This window comes from Tachypleus tridentatus, chromosome 6, assembly GCF_004210375.1.
Source record: "Tachypleus tridentatus isolate NWPU-2018 chromosome 6, ASM421037v1, whole genome shotgun sequence".
In the NCBI taxonomy this organism is placed as follows: Eukaryota; Metazoa; Arthropoda; class Merostomata; order Xiphosura; family Limulidae; genus Tachypleus; species Tachypleus tridentatus.
Genome location: NC_134830.1, coordinates 95877026 through 95904004, shown reverse-complemented (window position 1 = coordinate 95904004; position 26979 = coordinate 95877026). Strand labels below are relative to the sequence as shown.

Below are 26979 nucleotides of genomic sequence, written 5' to 3'. Positions count from 1 at the left end.
GTGCTTAATTCAAAAAACAAAAAAACAACACTTTGGACTATCTGCTGTGTCCACTGAGTGAAATCAAACCCCTGATTTTAGAGTTGTAAATCCATAGACTTACTGTTGTCCCAGCTAATGACAACCATGGGAAAATTCGTTGAGAATGAGTTAATTGGATCATAGGTTTGTTGGGTGGAAGAGATATATTATTTATGGAATTTAGTTAAAATGAGCCCTTCTTACAAGTTATTATATAGTATCTAAGCATCCTCAATACAGCTAGAAATATGTGTTCAATATCCTCCACAAAGATCTCAATAATATCAGTTATTTTCATTTATGTAAACAAGAAAATAAAAAGGCCCAATCCCTGATTTATCCTGAGGTATTCAATTTGATGGGACTATTAAAAATATACGTTTACAAAACAACATATAATATCATGCAATACATTTAAAAAGCTTTCTGTAAAAAACTAAATGGCCAACACAGTTTCACTAGGGGAAGATCTTACCTTGCTAATCTATTGACATTTTTATGAAAATCTTGCTGCTTAAGAAGATGAGTGTGTGAATTTTGTACATCTGAAACTTCAGTGAGTACTTAAACAAGGTGCATATCAAAAACTAGTTTAAAAAAGTTATCTCTGTAGATGCAAGGGAAAGGTTGACTCCTTGGACAGAAGAGTGGCTATATGGAAGAATACAGAGCATTGTTATAAATGGTGTTCAGTGAAAATTGAAGTTTGTTACAAATGGGATATCTTAGAGCTCAGTATTAAGACCTTCATTTATTTACATTAATGATACAAATGAAGGAATTGTCAATAAATTACCCAAATTCATTTATACGGTCTTGAGTGCTCCTTGCTATAAGGAGAATTCTGATGCTTTACAACAAGATTTGAATTACTTGGAGAGTTAAGCAAATAAATAGCAAATGGCTTTTAACCATATTAATTCCAAAGTGGCCATTATAATTTGAATTATAAGCACAATTTTGATGGAAATAACCTTAACTATACTTACTGGTCAGAATGATATGACTAATAAATATATATAAAAATACAAATTTTGACATAGCTTGAATCATCTTCAAGTTAATTTTATTTTTTCTAACAGAGTAATTTACCTTTGGAATGGGTTACTTTCATATGTGTCAGATGCAGTTAATTTAAGAGAGTTTAAGGGAAGGCGTGATAAATACTTGAATGGTAATGACTGGCTTTGTTCTATTTTTCCCAAAATTCAGTAGCAGAGATGAATCAACAGCTCCCTTATTGTTCTTAACTTTGGTTTATGTTATGAATTATAAGTAATATAAAAACATATGTAGTAGCTACATGGCTATGGATAGCCTATTCTGAGTAAAAGTACATTAATTCTCTCTAAGTTTAGTAACATAGAACTGTGTTGTTTTATTCAACTAAAAAATTTAGCAACAAATATTTTGCATGTAATAAACTGAAGCACACAAAAGTTTGTTGTTTTTTTTCTTCTTAAATGGCACAGGACTGCATTTACCAAAGTACCTTGGTGTCTTCTTCTTGAACATCATCCAGCATTGGAATTGGTTTCTTGGAAACAACTAAGAAATGACTAGGAGCCTGAGGGTTGATATCATGAAATGCAATACACTAAAAAAACAAAAAACTTCATGAGACAATACAGAAAAACTATATATTTACACTTACATTGAAATTAAGCTATTTTCTAAAGTTTTGACTCTAGAATGTAGAATAAACTACAATACACCCAAATTTATAATTAACTTGTTTACATAGACATAGACAGAGTTAGGTGATTAACGTGTATAATTAATATAATATTGATTATGCATAAGTAACAATTACGTAGATTAGCATTACATAATTTGTGAACCAAAAGATTAATCTAATTAAAATACTCGACTAATCAAAACAAGGTTTTCCTGTTATTGTAATTGTTGATGATTTCAACTATCTAAGCAGTAGAAATATTATGATTTCTTATTATTACTATTCGAAAAATTCATGTTCATTCAGCTTCAGGCTGGTTGCTCCATCATTGAAGGATCCCAGACATCAGACTTGCTCACCAGAACTATTAGAACATCATGTTTGCTTGTTTGTGTTAAAGTTACAGCAAAGCTAGTAAGGATATTCACCATTATTCCTAATCCCTAATTTTCTCCTGCTTACCAAATGGATGGCAGCTGGCTGGCAGTACAAACAAATCTTGGGTTCCTTTGGTGTTAAATAGCCTAAATTTTTTACATTGTGTTACATTTTTATTTTATAATCATGTAACTGTATTTTTAGTGCTGAAATAGGTATAAAAATTGTTTTTACATAATATTACCTTGTAATTTATAATTTGTGGAATTGTATTATTTGGTGCCAAATAAATTTTTGTGTATTGCATGTTTTATATTTGTAACATCACAGTTTTTAAATTCCAAAATCTGTGACTAAGTGGAAGGTGTGACAGTTACTGATATATCTCAAACCATAACAGATGACATAGCATTATCATAAAGCACTTATCCACTTACTCAAGCCAGACATTTAATACACAGGGTGTTCAGAAAGTCACTGTGCAGTTTTGTCTGTTAATAAATATACAAGTAAATAAAATATACAATTTTAAATCAATAATACACACAAATTATATATATATATCAAAATTTACAAGCATCAATCATTCTATTAAAGCAGCAAACTAAAACATGATAAAGTTTTCTTCTACATTGTATTTGATATCATATAGAATAATATTACAGAAACATATTTTCACAACTGATTACATATAAACTAAAATTGCAACACAAGGCATAGGAAAAAGATTAATAATTTGTTTAAGGTAAATTTAATATACATGCAACAAAATAATTAAAAATAATAAAAAAGGAAGATTTTTTTTTCACCATAATGTAAGAGTTTGAAAGTTCAACAATGCCTTCACATTACTTTGAAACAGAAAAATTAACACATCACAATCTTGATAAAATTAATTTAACTTAATTTGTTTGTTTTAAATGGGAATTTTGGAAGTTTGTATTAAAAACACAAACATATATAATGTACAGTGATCAATTATGTATAACCTGCAGTGCAATATAATCTTTAAAAGGCCTAGTAAAAAATAATGTTTGTGGTATATAATTGTGCATACAATTATAATAAAGATTTGAAACTTTGCATATGATGGAATTTATGATAAACCAGGTGACAAAATGAAACATTAGTGAAATACTTAGAGAAAACAACAGGCTACTAAAATGCATTAACATACCATTATGTAGTACCAGTGTAAAAATTCTATAAATTTCAAAGACCAACAGATGATATGCAACTTATTAGATGTCAAAAGTTTCAAGTCATTTATTCCACATACTAAAACTACTAGTACTATGCTTTCATGTATGCATCTGGAATGTATTTGTGATTACTTGTTTCTGTTCTCATGAAATCCTGACCAAAGGAAAAAAAGAACAAGTTTGGACATGGTGCGACATCTTGTGTATTATCTAAATTTATACAACTGTTTTTTACTGGTCATTCATCAGCAGCTCATAGTAACAGATCATCTTAATAGTAGATGTACTCCCTTGGACTGTTACTGACAATACAGATTAATGTTAAATGACAAATGTTTCTGAATACCTAGTTCAAGAATAGTCTGTTTTTGGCAATAATCCTACAGCAAAAGGAGATCTGACTTGTGTTCCTTTGGTGTTTGAATAGATCTTTGCTTTCAAGCATTGTTTTACAGACTAAACATATGACTGCATCTATAATTATAGTCTCAATCAATTTAAACTTGATACTTTTATGTTAAATATATATTCTTTATAACAACCTTTTGTGTTGAAATAGGCAAATAAAAATAACTTAGGTTCCAACAGAGATAAAAAACAACACTGACAAAACCTCACAGCTTCATTAAAATAACTTTCATATTATGTATAGCTTTTACAGTAATAACAATACAGATTACCTGATCATCTTCAAAAATAATATCAGCTGGAAGTTCCCTTTTAATTATCTTAGAGAAGATGGAAGGTTTGCCAATTTCCTCCTTTGCTTTTTGGGCTCTATGTAATTCATCCATACTTTTATAAAGTGCCTAAATATATAAATACATGATTGTTAAAAATTTTCTGTTCAATCTGTTATTAAGTAACTAATTTAAAAAAAAAACCTCTCCAATATCTCAAATCCCACAAGATCCTAGACATCAATAAGTTATCTTTAATATTCTCAGTGGATATTTGATATTGGTGATGTCAGAAACTGCAGTATTCAATTATCTGCAGTTTGTTTCATAAATTTCACATATCTGAATCTGACAAAATTGTTGATATCCCTCTGAAACCTGGAATTACTTTCTTTTTTCAAAACTATTTACCATAAATCTTCCTTGTGCAGTTATACTGGACTATAAATTCAAAATTTGTCTCACAATGTTTAGTTGTGCCTTAAGGCTGCTAGGGGCTTTTTGTCTTGGAAGTTAATAATGGTTTCTATTACATGTAAGCCAAAGAAAGATAATAAATTAACTTAATGAGTTTTCCTTCACATATTTATTTTACTAAAACAATTTCCTTGGAAGTTAATTACAATTAATCCACTAAGTGAGCTGTCCATAATGAAAAATATAGCCACATGTACAAGATTTAAACAGTTGCATGTTCTAACAAGAAATATCCCCTGTGAAAGTGTTTACTCTGTGATGGAAATATGTCCAACACTAAACATTAATGATGGCAGTAATTAGTTTATTGACATGTACTACTATATTTTGAAAAGATATTAAGTCATTACAAAACATATCATAACATACTGAATTTTCCATACATATAGGACCATATATAAATACGTTCTTTCCTTGTCTGTTACTGAACAATAAAAGAAGTACAACATTTCTCAGTTGTTTTAACATGTACACACCTTACAACTTTCTAGCTTGCATTCATCAGACTTATATTTTTCACACCTGATTCAATGAGTGTTGTTGCTAAACCACTAAACAATTATTTGGTTTACTGTGAACTCGTCAATATCTTTTACTTTAGTTTAACAGTATTCTCCCTCAGATTGCCATGCAACTACTTTACAGTTAATCTACACATTAGACAATGGCAATATATTACAGAATTTAAATGATTAATAGACTTGCAAGTTGTACTTATGAAAAAAGAAAAAAGAGCATAATCTATAATGCAGTTATTCTAAAGCATTTTTTGGCAATTAATCTCTGCATGAAATTCTGGTACAATGATATTGTAGAATTTAACCAAATTAATATTTCATGTTGTGCCAATGAAATAAAACTTAATCTAGATCATATATTAGGAAATTAAAACAGTAATTACATATAATTACTAGCACTGTTTAAATACATTTATCATAATGAAATTCTAAAAATTTATGTCGTTAAGTTACAATAGTTCTTGTCTTCACTCATTTGGATTTTTCTTTCTTTGTAACATTTTAAATAATTTATTTGTACTTCAGTTTTTAATAATACAGTATTCAGATTTGTTTACCTGTAATATAATTAAGAATAAAATTGCAAATTGTCATACATATTCAATTTGTTATATTCTACTGATGTCCCATTTCATAAGTAAATGTTACATATTATAAGGTGTCATAACTTATGATACTTTACCTAGCTTGAATGACGAGTTAACTTTTTATAATGTTTCCTATGCATAACACAGTCATTAATTAAAAAAAAAAAGTGTCAGAAAGAATTGGGTAGATTAAAGTATGCTGTTATTACTGCAGTGTGGAGTGGTAACCAATATCAAAGCTACATGTATGTCTATCATTATTTACCTCTTTCAGTTTAATAAAATGCTAAACATGACTATTGTTCTATCTGATACAAATATGAAAATTTACAAAACCCAAAAGACCAGGCATTATCTTTTAGCTAACTTATAACTACATCACAAGCCATTTATTTATCAAGTTTAACACTGCTAGTAAGACTTAGTCCCAAAGCTATGCAAAATAATTAAACAAAATGCATGTCAATAAATTTTAATATCCTTTAAAAGGAATCCATGAAACAATCTGGAATTTCTCAGTTTTAGATCTTGCACAATTTCTTAGCATCATGAGTAAAACAATACTGGAAAGACTCCAGTATAAACAAAATATCAAAAGGTTTTTGTCTATAAAAGTGATAAAGATGGAACATAGACAGCAAATGCAAGCTCAGCTACACAGAAAAGCTGATACAAGGAGAGTATTCTAATTCAAAATGATTTAAGTAGGCTCTATGAACAATAAAAACTATTGAAATGTGTTTCAATACAAATTAGCTTTAATTGTGCTTTTAGAATAATTACAACCAAAGATTTGCTTGATTTGAAAATAATGTGGACTTCAGCAAAATGTGTTTTTGAGAAGTCCAACTAGGTTGGAGAGAGTATCTAAAGAAATTTTGAAATAGGAAGTTCATATAACATTGCTTAAGCTTCACTTATAGTTTCATTGCAAAGTTAAATCGAGGAATTATCTCAGAATTGATAACAATCTGTTAACTTAAGAGTAGCTTTTGAAAGCTTACAGAATGATACATACAGATACATAAACTATCTCATCCACTAAACTTTAAAACACTCAGTGTCAGCTCTTACCATTCAAATGTCTATTAAGAGAATTTCATGAAAAGCTTAATAAATCTTGAGAATGTAAGCATCATCTTTAGCTAAAACAGTTTTGTTTTGTTAGCTAAAGATGATGTTTACCCTGTCGAGATTTGTATGTTCTATAGTCCTGCCATTATCACCATTAAGTACAAATAAAAAAAGGGATCAAATAATATCAATACCCTTAAAAACCTTAACATCAGAGATTCCTTTTAATCTTTTCTTTAACAAGAAAGAACATTTTAAGACATCTTAACCTGTCCTTGTATTATAACCTTTCCATCCCAAATATCATCCAAGTCGACCTCTTCTGAACCATTTCCAATAATGTCATATCCAAGACCTAAACAATGAAATTTCAACCTCTTTAGATTTATACTCAATAGTTCTGGAGATGCAATAAAAAAATCACATTTTCACTGCAACAGCATATTGCTTGAATGATGTACAAAACTGGTCAACTATAACAACAAGGCCCTTGTCTTCCATCACACTGTTCAAGTTATTTTTAATAAAATTATATTCATATTCCACATCATGATATTCCACATGCATTATCTTGCAGTTATTATCATAAAAAAACACCCTTTTATAAAGCACCAGCATCCTCAGAGTTAGTAACACCCAAATCCTTAATATCATTAGCAAATTCAAATAATTTTCTGACCATTCCTTAATCTATGTCACTGAAACAAATCAGAAAAAAAAAAGACAAACTTCATAACACTGAGCCTTAAGGCACTTATTCATAATTAATCCAGTTTGACCGAGTTCCATTTACAACAACCCTCTGCTTTCTTCCATTTCACCAATTTTCTATACCACATCCTACATACCTACTGGGAAACATTTTTTAAACAAGTATTTTAAGTGGCTGTTTTGTCAAACACTTTCTCATAGGGTTTCTGAAAATTTATATATTCTTATTATTATACATCAAATTTACACCCATACCCTCAAGTACATCAGCAGCAACCTCAAAAACTAGAAGGAAGTAAACAAAGATTTTCCCATAATACAACTATGCTGACTATCTAACAAACTTTTAAACTTTCTCAAATAACTTTACAAAGCACCTTCAATCAGACTTTCAAAGCATTTCTCACCACTCATACAAAACCACCCTCTTGACCACTGCCCACTGTTCAACGACTTACAAAAAAAACAACAGCAAGTGGATTATCTATCAAATAAATTAAAGAAATATTATCTAGCCAAGGAGATTTATCATTCTTTATGCTTTTCAAAATGAAGTAGAAATTTAACATTCATACGTAACAATAATTTATCAAAAGATAAAGACTGCTGAAAAACTGCTTTTTTATTTATTAATTTTAGTTTAACTTCAAGTTTAAACAAAGGCTCGCAGATTACCTCTATTAGTATACTGTTAACTGTTTTGAAAAATACCTTTAAAATTTGACACGCATCTTAATTTTCTCTTCAAACTAATAAGACAACAACCTTCTCCTCACCACAATGTTCAAATAAACCCATCAGACTGTACAAGTAGATTATGACGTCATAGGTTTATTTAATACTCCAGCAAAAAACAAAAACCCGCATTGGTGGACTCAGTATATAGCCCAATGAGGCTTTGCTATCAGAAAAAACACACCGCATAGATGGAAGAAGTAACCTTGAAATCTAAAAAAGAACAAAAATGACTGGTAACTAAATAGAAAAATATACCGAACATAATAATTTTTATCGCTATAAATTTGTTTTATCTGTCCAGGTAACAAGCCATATATTAACAAAATCATTCTCATATTGTCATATTTAATAGACTAATTACTGAAGTTATCTAGCCTGAGTTTTCTTTGTTAGTAAAAACCCAATCGCTTTTTAATATCTTTCATAAGCGTTTTTAAAGGAGTTAGAAAACGTATTATCATAGCATATATATATATATATAAATATTACTTGACTGGCCAGTCACTACTATTTCTCATTGAGGAGAATGTGCGCATGCGGCCGCCATTGATATGTGTCGAAGTTTGAACTGTTAGTTTGTTTGTTTGTTTTTGAATTTCGCACAAAGCTACTCGAGGGCTACCTGTGCGAGCCGTCCCTAATTTAGCAGTGTAAGACTAAAGGGAAAGCAGCTAGTCATCACCACCCACCGCCAACTCTTGAGCTACTCTTTTACCAACAAATAGAGGGATTTACCGTTACATTATAATGCCACCATGGCTGAAAGGGCGAGCATGTTTGGCGCGACGGGGATGCGAACCCGCGACCCTCAGATTACGAGTCGCACGCCTTAACACGCTTGGCCATGCCGGGTCTGAACTGTTAGACAAAGGTATTACAGTGAAATCTTTTGTTTTTTTCTTCTATAATATGTTAAGATGTAAAGGGTGACATCACCGTAGATATGGTGGCAATATCAAAATGGCTTGTATGTTTACATCTAGTTTTATAGTATCAGGCCATCCCATAAGTAAGGTCCGAAAAATTAATACCGAAAGTGCATCATCATTTCTGTCTTTGTTTAATGACTAAAATATATAGTAGGACGTGTATAAAAATGTTTAGACAATAAAAGATACTAACCCAACTCCACTTTTTCAGATCATTAATCAAATAAACCCTTATGAAGATGGATGTGGAAGCACATTAGGCATATATTGCTTTATAAATTTAAAAAAGACAATAGTGCAGCAGAAACTACACGAAACATTTAAGGGACTTATGGTGCGGAGTCTCTCAATGAAAGAAAATGTCGAAGGTAGTTTTGGAAGTTCAGATCAGGTGACTGCAGCTTAAGTGATGCGCCACGTTCAGGTCGTTCCGTTGAGTTTAATGATGACTTGATGAAGATTGTGCTGTAACAGTTAAAGAACTAGCACAGAAGCTTTATTCAACCCATTCAACAATTCGCTGTTATCTTCAACAGCTTAAGAAATGGCCCTCCCATGATTTGACAGAAGTCAACCTTAGAGCAAGAGCGGACATTTGCACTTCTCTGCACTCTCTTGAACGTAACTCACTTCTTTTTTTGGAGAGGTTAGTGACTGGAGATAAAACTGGACACATTATAAAAATGTTAACAGCCGCAGACAGTGGTTCATTGCAAGTAAACTAGCTATAGCAAGCCCAAAATGGATCTCCATCCTAGAAAAGTCTTATTAAGCGTTTGGTGGGATATTGTTGGTGTGATTCACTCATTGCTGCCACTCATTATAACGATTACATCACACTTCCATTGTCAATAATTAGAACGCTTCAATGTTGCACTGAAAGAAAAGAGGCCTACTTTAATCAGTTGTAAAGGTATTGTGTTACACTAGGATAGTACATGGCCCATACAGTAAAAATCACATCTGCAAAGATTAGAGAGATAGACTTGGAACAACTTCCACACCTTGCCCCATCTGATTATCCATTACCATCTGTTCCGAAGTTTGCGGAACAATCTTGATGGAAAAGAGCTTGGAACACATGAAGATGTCAAACTATCCACATTGTTTTCCTGCAAACCCCAATAATGTTATAGAAGTCGCATCCAGGAGCTTGTGAATCGTTGGCAGGAAGTAATTAATAATAATAGAGCATACATTACTGATCAAATAACGTTAAAAGCGTTTGAAATCCTTTCTCTTTTTCTGAACCTAAAATCGGACATTACTTAAGGGATGACCTGATACATACGCGAGCATTTTACCTACATAAGTCTGCATTAAAGTTTGACAATATTCATATAATTTGGAATAATCATCCACGATATTGTAACCTCGTACGCATTTTTTTGTGCTATATGAAAAAAACCGAGAAAAACTAACAGATTTTGATCCCAGGATTTTATCTGGACTAAAACGACATATTATCTGGACATATGACAGATATGATATGTGTGTTTGGTAAACTACTTTTGTACTAAGTTAAAATGGCCCGGCATGGCCAAGCGCGTTAAGGCGTGCGACTCGTAATCTGGGGTCGCGGGTTCGCATCCCCGTCGCGCCAAACATGCTCGCCCTTTCAGCCGTGGGGGCGTTATAATGTCACGGTCAATCCCACTATTCGTTGGTAAAATTCAAAATCAAACAAAGTTAAAAATCAAGTTTAGATCATCTTAGGTTGATAAATTTATTCAAATAAAATAAAACGTTATCGAAACATCTAGTATAGATGGGAAACGGCCATTAGTTGTGAGGTGTAATCGCTTTTTTATCATCAGTTTGACTGGCGGGTTTTAAGAGTTCAATACATAATAATGGCGACCGCTTGCGGATGCCGAAAATCACGTGATTTACAACATTTTGCTGTTTATGTAATATTTATGATAGCATAGGCTGTGGTCAAGATTACGAACAAAATTTCAGTATGAAAATATTAATAATATATTCAGTACATCACTAAATATATTACCAATGCTGGCTTTACTCATTTATGTTGTCCTTCTTAGAAAAATATTATGTTTTCTTTCTCTCTCTTAGCTTGTTGTTTACCGAAACTTTCAGCTTTATACTTGCTTTTGGAATGGTCACAGGTAGGAAATCTGTCTTATGCCTCAATATTGGCATTATTTTTCCAAGCCCGTTTCTCTTGCTGGGGCTTCGCTAGATAGGGCACACATCAAGAAATGTTTCTACGCATGGGGGTTCGCCTGAAACTCCTATTTTTGTGGTGTAAAAAAAATGCTTTTATAATTATAGCATAGCTGGTTATGATATTTAACGATTTCTGCATAGTCTACGTTACTGTGAAGAATAATTAACATTTTGTGGTTTGAAACGAAATCTCGAAGCTGTATTCTTACTGTTAGGTTTTTATAGCCTGATTCTTTACAGTAGGTATTTGTGACTTGATGGCAATAAATTTCAGCAATGAACAAATAGTAACACAGCCCACTTGATTAAAATAATTTATTAAAACAAGTCAAATGTATATACAAATTTTCATTACACTACTTGTTATTCCATTTGTATCCACAGTTTCAAATAATTGTTTCTTTAATGTCAAGGTCCACACAGGCCGATTCGATAACTTTATAAATTGTTAAAAACTCCCAGGAGACAGTCAACATAGCGCTCAACTCAGATAAAACGTTGAAAGAACTATTACTTTACCCTTCCTTACTCACAAAAAATGTGCCAGAAAACAATGATACGCTAATAAAATAAGCTACATCAAAAATTTAATGTGAAACACATGTAGTGCAATGATTTTACCGTTATATGTTTGTTTCAGTTTGATGCATGTGACTATATTGTTGCAGGTCCCGCCTGTTTAAATTTGTAGAAGATTATCGAGAATAAGAATCAACAATATTTGTTTTACAAAAAAATAAAATAAAATAAAGTGTCTTCAAACACTGTTAAAACATTTGAAAATTTCACCTTAAACTGTTTATCCTAATACGCCGAGAAACAGAACAGAATATATTGGTGGTCGCTACAGCCAGTATACTGTAAGCCTCGGAAGCTATAATAGTAATTAACACTTATTAATCGGAAAACTACGGAATTTGACCAGGAACGTTTCTAGATTTCGAACATTACAAACCGTTCAACTTCAGAAAATTAATTTCGTACGTTAGTACTTTTACGAGTACATTATATATCGCATCTTCCTCTGTAAAAAGGAAGCTCGTAAACCGTATTAAGCCAAACAAGAATAGAGCTAGCTAGCATTCCTATCAAGTGAAGTCTACCTGTTTATCAACAAAAAGTAATTTGCGATTTGTCGACCTGGACCGTCGATAAAATATTTAGTTTTAGACAAGGTAGAAGACTGAACATTGTTTGTGATTTCGTAACATTTTTGGTATAAATGGTTATTTGTAATAACTGTTATTATAAATTATATTGTTCTTTGTATATTAAAATATATTTGTCTTCAAAAATGTTTGTTTTTTTAATTTCGCGCAAAGCTACACGAGGGCTATCTGCACTAGCCGTCCCTAATTTAGCAGTGTAAGACGAGAGAGTTGGCAGATGGTGGTAATAACTAGAGGGAAGGCAGCTAGCCATCACCACCCACCGCCAACTCTTAGGCTACTCTTTTACCAACGAATAGTGGTATTGACAGTTATATTATAACGCTACCATGGCTGAAAGGACAAGCATGTTTGATTACGAAAGAAAACCGTGTAACAATCTTTTTGGCGATTATCATAAACTTGATGCATATCAAACATCAAATAACTTCTAATTTAAAATTAAGATTTCCAATTGTTTGAAATCGTAATACGTTACGTACGTAAAATAATAAATCGAAGACTCATCTGATATAAATTATAATACGTTAGATATACATATAGAAGAAACCGGGAGAGCGTTACACACTTTAGTGTATGATGTATCTATAACAAACAGAAAAACAGCTCCAGCAGAATACTTCCTATATAAACACGGAAAATTAAAACCCATTTAAAGTTTCTATCACATACACACAAATAACAAATATTTTAAAAAAAAGATAATGTGTTAAAGCTATGCTCATTAACAAAAAAATCCAAAAATTAAACGAGACAATGGTTTGTTTGTTTAGAATTAAGCTCAAAGCTACACAGCGGGCTATCTGTGCTCTGCCAAACACGGGTATCAAAACACGGTTATTAGCAGTGCGAGCACGCAACAACACCCACCGCCAACTCTTGGGATATTCTTTTACCAACAAATATTGGACTTGACCATAACATTATAACTCCCTCACAGCTGAAAGGGTGAGCATGTTTGACATGACGGGGAATTGAACCACGCGATTCAATATGTAGCCCTTAGTGTTATTGAACAGTTTGAAAATAAGTCAGTAATTTGAGGTTAACTATTTCATTTTACAATGCATTTTTTCAAGTACTAATACATAATTTCCTGAAAATTGCTGATTGGTGGTTTAGTAAAATACTTTAGTCAAATACACGCTTAATCTATAGTACTGTAAAAGACAGCCATTATTTTATTATATTATCCAGTTCTTGATTTATGTTTTAGAAACAAAATGTTAGAATTTGTATGGAGTTATTGTCCGGAATTATGAAAATCCAGTTTAAAGAATGTGAACAGCAGAACTCAGCAATTATTGTAACTAATTGTACTTGATGTATTTTGTTTGTATACAAAGTAAATTTTTGTTCGCATTTTACTTTTGAGTTTTACACTCTTTCATTTTAATCAATAACAAGTAATTGTAATTTATATTCTATAGATACGTCTTCCAATATTTTGTAATTGTAACGATTATCTGATTTTATATCCTGAGTTCCTGAATACCATTCTTGGAATGCGATATATGTACAGAACAAAAAACGAACCACCTCAGCTCAGTACATGATATCAGTATAAGAATTAGGTGTAATAACATTTTGATTACGTAAATAATTTGTAAACAGTATTATTTGCATCTGAGTTGTATCAATACTTGAATTATATCACGACCAATTAAGTTATTTACTCCTTTAAAAATTAATTGGTACTTCACCATCCAAAGATAGCCGCGTCAAGCTGTAATTGGCTGCATCAGGGAGGTGAAGGATGTCATCGAATATGAACACTTCATAGTTTTGAAAACTGTCACAAGAGGGATGCTTTGCTCGGCAGTCATGATGGGCAACCATAGTGAAAAAGCTGCCAGCAGATGGCATTGCAAAGTAAAAAATGTTTATCTTCGTAACCATGATACAATTTTTAAAATCATGTCTCAATATGAATATAATTAATTATTAATTCAATAGTTAATTAAATTATGTATAATCAATTCGCCCTAAAGAGGACGCTCAACTCAAATTAATTAATTCAATAATAATTAAATGAAGTCCTTAATAGACGTGAATGTAGATGAATTTGAAAAATTGAGAAAATAAATGAATTACTAAAAACAATTATTGTGTCAAGGATTTTTAATTATTTTATAAATAATAATTTAATGATTAGCATCCTTTTATCACAAATTAATTACAAAGAATTAACCAGATAATGAATTAGCGTTAATAATTCTTTTTTCGACTTGGTTTAATTATAATTTAATTAATCATTAACAGATAAGAGTTAAGCGTCCTTTCTAGGATGAATTTACTATGAATTATTTAATTAATTAATTAGTGTTAAGTCTTCATGATATCTCCTCACTTTCCTGAGGCAGCTAATTAGTGTGAGACATCTTTTGTACGGTGAAGTGTCAACTTAACTACTCATTTTCAGTGTAATATAATGGCTTCTTGTTTATTTTAGAACAAAGCCACTTTGGGCTATCTGCTGCATTTATCACGAAGAATCAAACTTCGAATTTTAGACGTGTATCCCCATAAATTTATCAGTCTCTTATCAGGGTACATTGTTGAGTTAAAAAAAAAAACACCACCACCCAGTGGCACAGCAGTGTGTCTGTAGACTCACACAGCTAGAAACCAGGTTTCGATACCCGTGGTGGGCAGAACACAGGGAGTCCATTGTGCAGCTTTGTATTTAATTCCAAACAAAAAATACCTATATGAAAATGATCCAAACACCAAACAAAAGTTGGATTGCTATTGTTTATTACTGTATAACACAGCTGCAAGGATAAAATACACTGGACTTATTATTAATTTCCGTTTCTAAAAAGAATAATAACTCAGTAAAAAGACTAAGTACCCAATAGCTTCATAAAATCAAACTTGTAAAAATAATTTTCAGTTTGAAATGCCAGGATTTTTATGCCAATTATTATTAACATGAAAATAAAAATCATAGAATGACATACATATCACACCAAGGCACATTTCTTATCGACATCTATATATCTTGGATACTAAACCTTAACATCAATGAATATAATTATCTTGAATATACAGTGTGATAATTAATGTTATAGGAGATATTTCTAAGCAGATTCAATTCTGAAGAAAATCACATTTCATTTATAACATTTCTTTGAGCAGATGTGTTCCAGGACTATATAAACTGAACATTTTCTGTTAATTCCTCATGCGATCTATTTTGTGTTAATTTTTATACTAAATTAATGCTGACACAGATATGAAAACATTTATAAAAGAAAAGAGCGATTTCTTTCATCCATAATCAGTATCAAAATGGAGCTGAAAGATACAGCTCAGTTATATTCTTTGAGAACTTTACTCTCATTTAAAGACTACAATTTTAACTCCATGCGAATACATGGTACAGTTAATAATCAGTTTTTTTACACAGCCATAGACTTCGCAGTCTGCACAAATAATACAAACAACAGGTTTAAAAATGAGAATGGCTTGGATGAACATTGCGCTAATATCACAAATCTGTCCAACAAATATACTTTATTGAATTATTTACATGTTGCAAAACTACTGTTGGACTTTCAAATAATTTTGCGACTTTATAAAGCCTTAAAGCCATAAATTTAGAAATCACAAACAAAGTGTTGTGATATATATATATATACATACACACAAGTACATACAAATTACGTATCTTAATATTACTTACGCCTTAAACTCTGTAACGCCAAGCACATTAAACCTGTACGTGACGCTTGTCTCAAAGTAGCATTGGAACATATGGATATAGAAACTCAACTGCCAATTCTAAATCCTACTAAAACTATTTCTAAGATTACCAAACATATAATTTATCTATGTAGGATTAAAGGTGCCATTCAAAATTAAAACCCTTCATTAATTTTCTTGAATTATAGAATGCACGCTGTCAGAAAATGATTCTACAGTAACATGTTCCACATGGACTTCTATGTGTAAAAAAAAATTCGAATTCAAGAAAACGTGTTATTAAAATTGTTTTTCTCCTATTTACTTACACAAAAATTAAAAACCTATCGTTTACATTTAACTCAAAGGTACTAAATTAAAACTAATTTAAAACACATTTAATTCTTTATTACCCAGTACTGTTCTGCTATACATACAGGCAAATTCTTTTACGCAAAGGCGGTATTTGTAACAGCTAGACATTTATTTATTTTTTTAGTGTAATAAGACCAGGAGTTTTAAAAAAATGGCAATGAAACGAGTAGATATAAATTTAATGTGAATGTCAAAATATTTTACTTTACAAAGCTTAATCACGCCATATAATACAAAAGTACACACAGAGTAACAAAATTAACATAGAATATGCAATATTCGAACTGTATGCGAAAATAACAATGCATCTTGATACGAACGAACAACAAATTGATGTTGATGTTGTAACTGGTTGTAATCAAATAATGACTGTATTCAGCAAAAAAGAAGGAAAGTGAGGTTTAGCTAAATGAAAATATGAAAAAGAAGCCGATTTGTAAATTTTATAACAGACAGATTACTCTTTATAAAAAAGTTTGGTAAATAAAATCCATATATATATTTATGATTTTGTAAATTTCATCAAATCCAAGCAAGTTGTTCTAAACATATATTTGCAACAGTTTTTTACCTACAGCCCTCCAGTGGCATGTCTTTGGACTCAAACCACTACAAACCAGGTTTCGACACCCATGGTGGGCAGAGTATTGATAGCCCTTTGTGCAGCTTTGTGCTTGATTTGAAACAAACAATACTCTATACACTACCACTTTATCAATGGAACAAATTCAATGTTTAAAAAAGGCCAAATAACAGGGTAGTTTTTTGTTTATTTTACTTTGGAAGGCATAGATTTGAATTTATTTGTGATTAGGCACAAAGATACACTACAAGTTATATAGGTTGTGTCCGTCACGAGTATAGAAACTCGGATTTTAGCGTTATAAGCCTTCAAACGTATCACTGAGACACAGGAAAGAGGAGAATTGGTAAGTAAATATACAGAATATCCTACGTGTGATTGGTTGATTATTTGGAAATAAGCATAAAGCTACACAACAGACTATCTGTGCTTTGACCACCATGGGTAGAGAAACCCAGTTTCTAGCATATCGCTGTGCCACTTAAGGACTTTTACGAGTGCCTTGTCAGCTAAGGGTAAATACTATTTAATAATAAAAACACAAACACATACTGAACACCTTCCATAATCAAATACAACAGTGAATGTATGTAATATTATCTGTTTAAATACATTTATTAAAAACAAACAAACAATTTTCTGGATACACCTGAAATACTGCTATATTCATATAGATAAAATTGCTTTAAAGCCAAGTAATGGTATATAATAACTAAATTTGATTTTGAACCACTTGATTTGAGAAAAACGAAACACTTACTTACAGTGTTTAACAGTGTCAGACATCACGATTACGTTTAATCAGGCTTCAATAAGCTCCATGATATTTTTGATTTTCAAAATATTTCATGTGAAAAACAAATATACATTCTTTCATTAAACTACTGTTTATGGTAGTAGCAGTTCTAAACGTCTATTTCTTAGTTGTTTTACTTCCTTTTCCACTTAGAAACGAATCAATCTATTTACATGTGTGAAACAATGTCGTAGGGATTATGATTTCCATCGGAAGACGGCGCCACTTGAAACACATACTGCAATTAGACAAGATTTCAAATATCATTGATATAAACTATTAAAGATGTATTCTTCCAGTTTAAGTCAATTTACTTAAGAACCTGGTTATAATTTGACGATATTTGTAACAGTTATTTGGTAGGATAAAAAAAAAGAAAAAAAGGCAAGTGTGGTTTTAGAGGGAATAACATCTTTGAAGTATATTACTCAATATTTTAGTTTCGTTGACTAAATTTATTCCCTGTTTGGCAAACAGTTAGTTTCTAACATTACAAATTTGATGAAAAAGGGGAGCTGATTGCTATCCTTTGACTTGCACTGGGAACGAATGTGTAAATGGTAAATAACTTTTATTGTTTTTGCTTTTTTATAGTGTAACTTTACCACAGAAGTTTATTGCAGGACGTTAGGAAGGTTTTCATTTTCAGTTGATGAGAACGCTTAACAGATTCTTTGGAATGTTGTTTTTTAAAAATCCAGATAGTATTGTTTCTTTAAATTACCAGTGGCATTTTTAGCACAATTCTGAATGTTCGGGAGTTTATGATTTTAAAATCTCTTCTTTTGTCGAGGACTTTTAGAAGGATTATATATAAAATGCTGGACATTCAGCGCGTTGCATTTCTTGTTTGTTTGCAATTAAGCATAAAGCTACACAATGAGCTATCTCTGCTCTTCCCACCACAGGTATCGAAACCCGGATTCACGCGTTTTAAGTCTGCAGATATACCACTGTGCCACTGAGGGTTTGCAGTTCGTCTTAAACCCAAACTTAGACAGTTCAGCAACGAGCTATGTTTTTGTAGTTGCTGAAACGTCTTTTGGGTGGGTTCAATGACCGTGCCAACTATTTTGTGAGATAAATTACCAAAGAAAGTTTACTGTTATCAAGGATGTGCTTATTAAAACTTTTATACGGAACTGTCTTTTTCCCAAGAGAGAGAATCTTCCATTTTTACTAAACTTTTCTAGCGAGATTTCAAATCATTCTACTAGTTCATTTGAGTCTACTACTGCCTTTCCGGTGTATTTGTCAGTTCATCAGTTCTGTACTAATGAAGAAATATTTATTTATTTATTGTTATTTGTGAGTGGCTCATTATATATTGTATTACAAGGCTATCCAAAGATTCGAAACTTGGCATCTTAGAAGTCACTTCTTTTGTTTCGAAATGTAAATTTATTTCTGTAAGGGGGCTGCTTTCTGTAAATGAGGTTCAAACACGATAAGCTTTTCCCATTTGATATCGGAGTGGAGGAACAGCATCATTTGAAATTTTAGACTGCACGTAACTTAAGGGCTTCACAGTTACCATTTTACAACAATACCTTTCAATAAAAAAATTGAAACACAAACCTAAATGTACATGTTTCAAATCAAGTCATACAACATCACTACAATTATATGATGTACTATTAAGCATGAGAATTAAACAGTGTGAAATGCATGTTACAAAGCAGGCCTCATTTAAATTTCTAATTGTTTTTTCAAGACTACCGTTTTTTTATTTTCATGTCAGTTCCATTAACATTATAAGGCCTTCAAATGTTTAGTTGCAATGTGGTTGCTAATATTGTAAAAAAACTTCTAAGGAAGTCCATTTGGCACTATATAGGCATTAGAAATTTTATGCATTTAATGGAAGGTATTAATTTAAACCAAGTTACCATAAAAGTGGCTCACCAGTTGCTCAAAATTGTATTGTGTAATTACCAGTCAGATGGTATAGATAGTGTTGCTTTAACCATACTATGCAGATATACAATAACATGGTTGGCAGTACATCTGAGGCCACAGGATAAAGACTATGTACACAATCCGAGCTTAGACTGATAGAGCAAATTCAGAAAATTATTGAGAAAAGTAATTAATGTATGCAGATAAAATGGCTGGCCCAGAACAATATATCCTAAGATCATACAAGTATCAGCAAAATGCATGACATAAAGCAAGTGCCATGCAGGTTTCATTGGAGTTCAGAGGACAGTGCTGAGGCAGATCAGATACTGAAGTAAAAAAATATTTCAACTTTCTGAGATATCTTGATCATCTCATTTAAACAAAGTTCTATGTCGGCTTCAGATGGGGTGAAATTATAACATGTTTTGATACATCCACATCACCACAAACATTCAATTTACTAGAGACCATTTGTGGCTGCCTGCACATGGACTAAGTGCTAAAAATAGAGATAAGACCACTTCCATCATTCTATAAGGCTTGTACAAATTCCATGACTTTCCATTTACCATGTGTCAATTATTTTTGAGCTGCTGCTAGAACGTGCATTACATGGTTTGATTTTGGTTACATATATATATATACGATGATGATATTCTCGTATTTGATTACACTTTTGTAGCCACAGTTGAAAATATGAGCATGAAATTTTAAAAGTTGAAATAAGCAACCATGAAACCCAGAAAAATGTCCACTACAACCACTACAAAGTGTTTTGCAATAAACAGTACAACAAGACTCATGTTGACATTCTTGACTGGACAGCTATGGATCTAAGTCCTATGAACTGAGTCTCCAGAACATTGATGCAATGGAAGTATCACTGTGAAGCATAAACTGCACAATCAAAGACAATTTGGGCTTTCATACTGCATGAAGATGACCATTATTGGAAGAAGACGAGCATGGATTCCAGAGCCATGAAGAACTGTGCCAAGTGAAGGTGGAACATACAGACACCAAATGCAAGTTGTCCTGCTTGACACAAATAATGTATAAAATGTCATTAAAGGGATAGAAGTTTACCACAGTTTTGAACGATATACTCTTCACCTAGAAATGGAGCTGCTAGTATCCTGGATTGCCCATAATCTGAGAATCGTAGGTTCCAATCCTCGTCACACCAAACATGCTCACCCTTTCAGCCGTGGGGGGCATTATAATGTTATGGTCAATCCCACTATTCTTTGTTAAAAGAGTAACCCAAGAGTTGGCGATGGGTGGTGATAACTAGCTGCCTTCTCTCTACTGTCACACTGCAAAAATATGGATAGCTAGTGCAGATAGCCCTAGTGTAGCTTTGCGGGAAATTAAAAACAAACCAAACACATATTAAAAAAGGACTTTTCAACATTATAACATGTTGGTTATTTGAATAACTGTTTCTATCATAACTGAGACAGGTTTTTATGTCCATAACAATAGTGTAACCATGGACCCTTAGGTTCATTACCATCTGATGTCTTCCTTTTGTTCCATGATATTAGTTAAAAAATGGATAATGGTTGAGATTTTTATTCATTGTTTCCAAACTGCAACTTGATTTAAACACTGTTATCAAATCTTAATTAAATGACCATAGAAGATCTAAACGTTGTTCGCTACTCTACATAAAATATTTTCTCAACCTAAATGAGCCGTTTTTACATATATATATTTCTCCTGGTAATTGTGATCTAACTCTTTTCTATTGTTCAAATGCATAAAAAACATAGATGATATGAGCAACTTTGGCCTTTTCAGTCAGTTTTATTTCTAATTCCGTATCTAGTAGTAATCATTTCAGCTTCTATGTAGATATGATCTTTTTTTATATGTAACAATAAATGCAAAGTATGCTTACTCCTTTACTTATATTTAAATACTACTCTTATTTATATTCTATTTTAATCATATGTAATATCAATATAGTCCCACCAGATGATTGGCTACTGTCTCAAATATCATTGTTTTAACTTAAAAAAAAAAAAAAAGGGCTTCTGTTTGTCACTCTATCTTCATTACATGTTTCCTACCATTTACTAGGTCCCAGTGCTTTTTAAAACAGTAAGCTTGATCCATCCTGAATCTTGGATACAGAGGCCAGAACTCTACTTATGGAGAGGTTATACTTAGCAGTAATTGATACACAGTCTGTCATGTGTATAATTACAAAAAAGTTGTTTTGTCCTAATGAGGACCAGGTTCTTATTTCCTTGTCATATTGGTACTAATGTATATGAGCAAATCATCTGATCTAGAGAGTAGAAATAAGGTTTGAGACCTTATACTAATTGTGAAGTCATGAACACAGGAATGGAAGTTATATTCTTACAAAAAGGCTGATATTTAGCTCACAAAGTTAATACTGTTTTATTTATAAAAGCCATTTCATTCTTTTCCTATATTATTAAACACAAAGCTACAATAACTGACTATCTGCGCTTCTACATCTATGGGTATGAAACAAAGTTTAGAGTTTTAAGCTTTCAGACTTTCTGCTGAGTCACTTGGGGGAAGGGTTCCACACTGAAACATAAAATATTTCAAAATAACAAATATCAGCTTAAATCGATGCAGTTTACGTTTGCTGTTTATTGAAAAATAATTCTTATCTCGTGTCTATAGAGAGAATTCTTATATCACAAGTAAACATGCTCAACTTATAGGAACATCTATTCCGTGATACAAGTATTCAGTATTCTCAAAGTATTTATCAGTAAGAGAATTTTTAAAACTTTATATAAAGCATTCTATGAACTAATAATATTAAAAGTTGAAAAATAATATATTTTTGGTGACTGTAAACTGTTTAGTGATTAGTTAGTTACCTCTTTCTCATTTTGTGCAATATGTAGTACAGCATCATGAATAGTAGGAAACACATTATTTCGAGATACTTCATCAAAGAATCCACCTTTTTCTAACATGGAATACATGTTAGCTGAAAAAAAAATTATAGAAGTTGATTGCTTTGTCATGTTATTAACTTTACATTGACAATCTTTTGCTTAAAAAAATACTTTCATCCAGAGATGAAGTTATTTTAACATCCAAAATACAAAACATTTCCAAGGTAATAAAGATTTTATAACTCGGTTAAAGGTATAATAATACTTACCATGTGATACTAGAGAATACTTAAATGTTTATGGCTCATTAATATTCTGGATAGATATAGTTTCCCTAATGAATTATACCATCTTCAGAAACACTATTCTTAATGCTTTAAAAGAACTGTCTTTCTGTCTCACTGAATATGCTATGAAAAATGTATATCCTTATTTTAGTTAGCACTATCTCTGTCATTTTCTAACAGGCTGCAGTTAGTTCTTTGGTGCTATCATTAACTGATGCAAAATAAAACTTTACTTACTAATCTAACTAGAAACTCAAAATTTTTATTTAGAACTAGTGCTGAAACGATATACAATAATATATATCATAATATTATTTCTGATAATGTCAGCATTGGTAAACAGGTAAGTCGACTCCTCATTATATTAATTTTGTATTAAAATCATGCAAACACTCTGCAATGTTGGCTTTCACAGTGGAGATGGCTACTCTACAGTCAAAATGCAAAGGGTGCTTTCTGCTAGTACTGCTGTCTTTTTGCTCCTGATGGTGCTGGTGTTGGAAGCCATAAATTGGGACAACTAGTGAAATTTCCATACACAAACTGGAAGAAGGCTGTTGAAGACTTCAAGGCACATGAATTGAAACAGTACCACCAAGACAGCAAAGAAAAACTAACAATTTTCTAGAAGTTCGTGCACTTGCAACTTGATGCAACTTACAAGCAAGAAATTGAAGAGAACCGGCAATATTTTATGCCTATTATAGATACTGTATTGCTGTGTGGGAGACAGAGTTTAGCTTTGAGGGGAAAATTTGATTCCAGTCCAATGTTTGTTGGTGAAGCCAATCAATAATGATGGGAATTTTCGGGCAATTTTGTGCTACAGGGCAAAGGGTGATGTGTCAAGATTTCAGCAAGCCTTAAGAGTACAAAGAGGAATGCTACGTATCTGAGTCCTCAGATTCAAAATGAAATCATCAATGCCTGTAATACTTGTGTTCTTGATGCTTTGGTCAACAGGGTTAATGCTGCAAAGTGTTTCTCAATATTAGCTGATGAAACAACAGATATTTCAGGCATTGAACAGTTTTTGCTGTGTGTTAGATATTTGCAATGAGAGAAGATTTTTTGCAATTTATACCTGTTTATGATGTGACAGGCAGAAACTTGGCTGATGTTATCGTAACCAATCTAATAAAATGTGGTATTGACATGGCTTACCTGCGAGGACAAGGGTACGACAGTGCCACCTCTATGAGTGGGAAATTCAATGGTGTCCAGAGACACATAACTGATAAATTCCCACTTGTACCCTATGTACACTGCAGTGCCCATTTCCTAAACTTGGCAATTTCTGATGCTTGTAAAGAAGTTCCTGTGCGAAATTACATGGGAGTAATTTCTAGCATTGAAAACTTTCTCAATACATCCAAACGAAAGCACGTTTTGGCTCTTTTGGTGGAGAATAAAGCACCTGAATCAAAAAAAAAGTTTGAAAGATCTCTGCCTCACCCGGTGGGTTGAGAGGCATGACTCAGTCATTGTCTTTCTAGAATTAATCTATGCAGTTGCCCTTGAGACCATATCAGGTTGGCAAGACAGAAATTCTGCCATGCAAGCCAATCAATTGTTGTGTTCTATAACACAGCCAGAATACATCATCACTCTACTTACCATTGCTAAATTGTTTTCCTTTAGTTTACCTCTGTGTAACTTACTGCAGCAACAGAACATTAATTTAGGTGCTGTGATGCATCACGCAGAAATAGTGGAAGATTTAATCCGTTCACTCAGAAATAATACAGTGAATGAATTTAACAGCATTTTCTGTGAGGCTCAAACTCTGTGTAGTGAGCTTCAAATTGACATCATAATGCCAAAGCTGATCTACGAAACAAATTTCACATATTAAAAACTTTAAGTTACGCCTAATAAAAGCATTTTGTTTTCAAAGGGGTATGTGGTAGGATGTGCACATATTCCCATATCCTAGAGATGAAACTCGTTTTTTGTGACCAATTGCTGGATCACTGATGTTTAGATGATACTTAGACTAATATCTTCGTCATAACTGAGTAAATAAATAAAATATTTAAGATTCCTCTTTCTAATTTGCATGTCTGGAAGAACACCAATACACATATTGTTCTTAAGTTACCTGTTTATCATGCATGAATGATTTTACAAAATTAATATATACACACACACATATTTTGCTTAACTGTTTTCCTTTTGCACAAAAGAAACGTATTACTCACCAGGACAACAAGTGAGGTAAACGTTGATCTCAGCTTTCTTATGTTCCTTAAAAATCTGGAATATTGATTGCAGTAATTATAATACTGATAAAAGGCAGGTTTTGACTTGGTATTAAACTTTTCTAAATGTGTTCTCGTAATATTATTCATGAGAAAAGTTATTTTTGAATGTAACTAAATGATTAAGATATAAAGTTTTAATCAAAGTCAGTTTAATCAGAAACAAACTTAAACTATGATCTGAAACAAATCAGTGAAATATAAGATTATTTCAATGAAAATTGCAAAAGTAACACAAAATTCTGATTTTCAGAACGAACAGACCTAAAAATATAGAATAGAATGGATTTTATTGCTGACAAAATCCTAATTTACGAACATGGATAAACATCTGCACGAAAAACTTTAATTCGTAGGAGCAAGCAAAACTTATTACTAGACAAACCTAATTAACTAACAAGCATACACTTGTATGAATAAAGAAGAAACCAAAACCTATATATAAACATGTATTATTACCGAGAAAAACGAGAGGACAAAACCTCACTCAACGAACAAGCATAAAAATACAGGTACATGACAAGCCTAAATCTATAGATTCAGAACAGATATTGTTGTCTATTCATTACTGTTAATCATTGCTATAGGTAAAAAAAGTTTTAAAACATTTAAAAGTTAAATATCATTCTTAAGTTACCTATTTATGTATTGGCGATTTTACAAAATTAAAAAATGCCTTTTCGAATTATTTTCCTCAAATATGAAACTTAATTCAGACTAAGTGTTTCTGTATCAACGGTAAATCCTTTCAATTTTTATAAAAAACCCAAAAAACTTTGGGTTATCTTATAAATGTGATAATTACTGCATTAAAACAAACTTTTAAAATCTAACCCTAAAGTTTCACATTTTCTTATAATGTCCTTTTCTAAACGTAACAAATATCTCAGTAATAATATACAAGGCCTAGCACTATTATCTGAAATAAACAATCAAACAACTTAATATTGTATAATAATACTGGTTAACATTGCATATTAATAAAAATATGTTAATACTGTAAAAATAATAAAAATGTGTGATTAAATACGCATGACCAATTTATAGTACTAAAGTAAATTACTATCTTACGCTATTATCCAATAAATACCTGCTTCAGAGTTGTTACACCGCTCGAGTCGAGGTAACTAAAACCAGAACACACTATGATTATATGTGTGGGTAAACGAGTTGCGTCAAATTTGCAGCTATATGATGGTAACTGCTCCTTGTTTTCAGTTTTTTCTGTAAAGCCAAAATTGATGTACCCTTGGGTGTCTTCGGCGTTTGCTGATTTCTCAGTTAATACAATTTCACTTTCTGATGGCTAAATTCGTGAAAAATGTCCAGAAATTTATGAATACACTCACATCTTATCCATAATCACGCTAGACTGAAAACAATTAAATAAAAGCCTTTATACATACATCTGCAGCGTTTTCACTTCCTCTTGCTGATTTAATGTTCATATAATGAATATGATATGAATTAGGTTAAAAATAAAAAGGTTATAAAAATATAAAAGTAATTTTAAATTACACTGACATAATGTTGAGATTCTGCTTCCCTGATTTAGGTCCAATAAGTAATATGCTGTGTATTACATTATATTATATTAATAATATAAATATTCCATTAAATAGTTTATATCTATCATGCTACTTTGGATATGCCCTTAACAAATTTTTATCCATAATATGTGGATATACAATACTGTGCAAAAGTGTTGGGACAAAGTCAAATATTAGATTTCAGGCTACTTTCAAATAACAATGGAGGGTACATCACAAGAGAAACATCAAAATTTTATTAATCTTCCAGTGGCGGCGCCAAGGGGGGGCTTGAGCTCCCCGAAAAATTAGCCAA

General features: G+C 31.8%; 1 protein-coding gene across 27 annotated transcripts in view; it reads right to left on the bottom strand.

Annotated features, from left to right (window-relative positions):
* Positions 1–26979, bottom strand: part of LOC143253090 (prestin-like) — a 144425-nt gene that overhangs the window by 7229 nt on the left and 110217 nt on the right. For 13 of the 27 annotated variants that reach the window (XM_076506313.1, XM_076506315.1, XM_076506314.1 and 10 more), the window contains 5 exons: positions 26225–26440; positions 25075–25129; positions 22566–22678; positions 3960–4088; positions 1514–1618 (listed from right to left, as the gene is read on the bottom strand). In XM_076506313.1, the coding sequence (XP_076362428.1) occupies positions 1514–1618; positions 3960–4088; positions 22566–22678; positions 25075–25129; positions 26225–26440 (618 nt within the window). Of the gene's footprint in view, positions 1–496; positions 673–1505; positions 1619–3959; positions 4089–15092; positions 18032–22082; positions 22264–22565; positions 22679–25074; positions 25130–26205; positions 26441–26979 lie in introns of those variants that run through there. The other 14 variants (XM_076506326.1, XM_076506332.1, XM_076506329.1 and 11 more) reach the window with 8 other exon arrangements.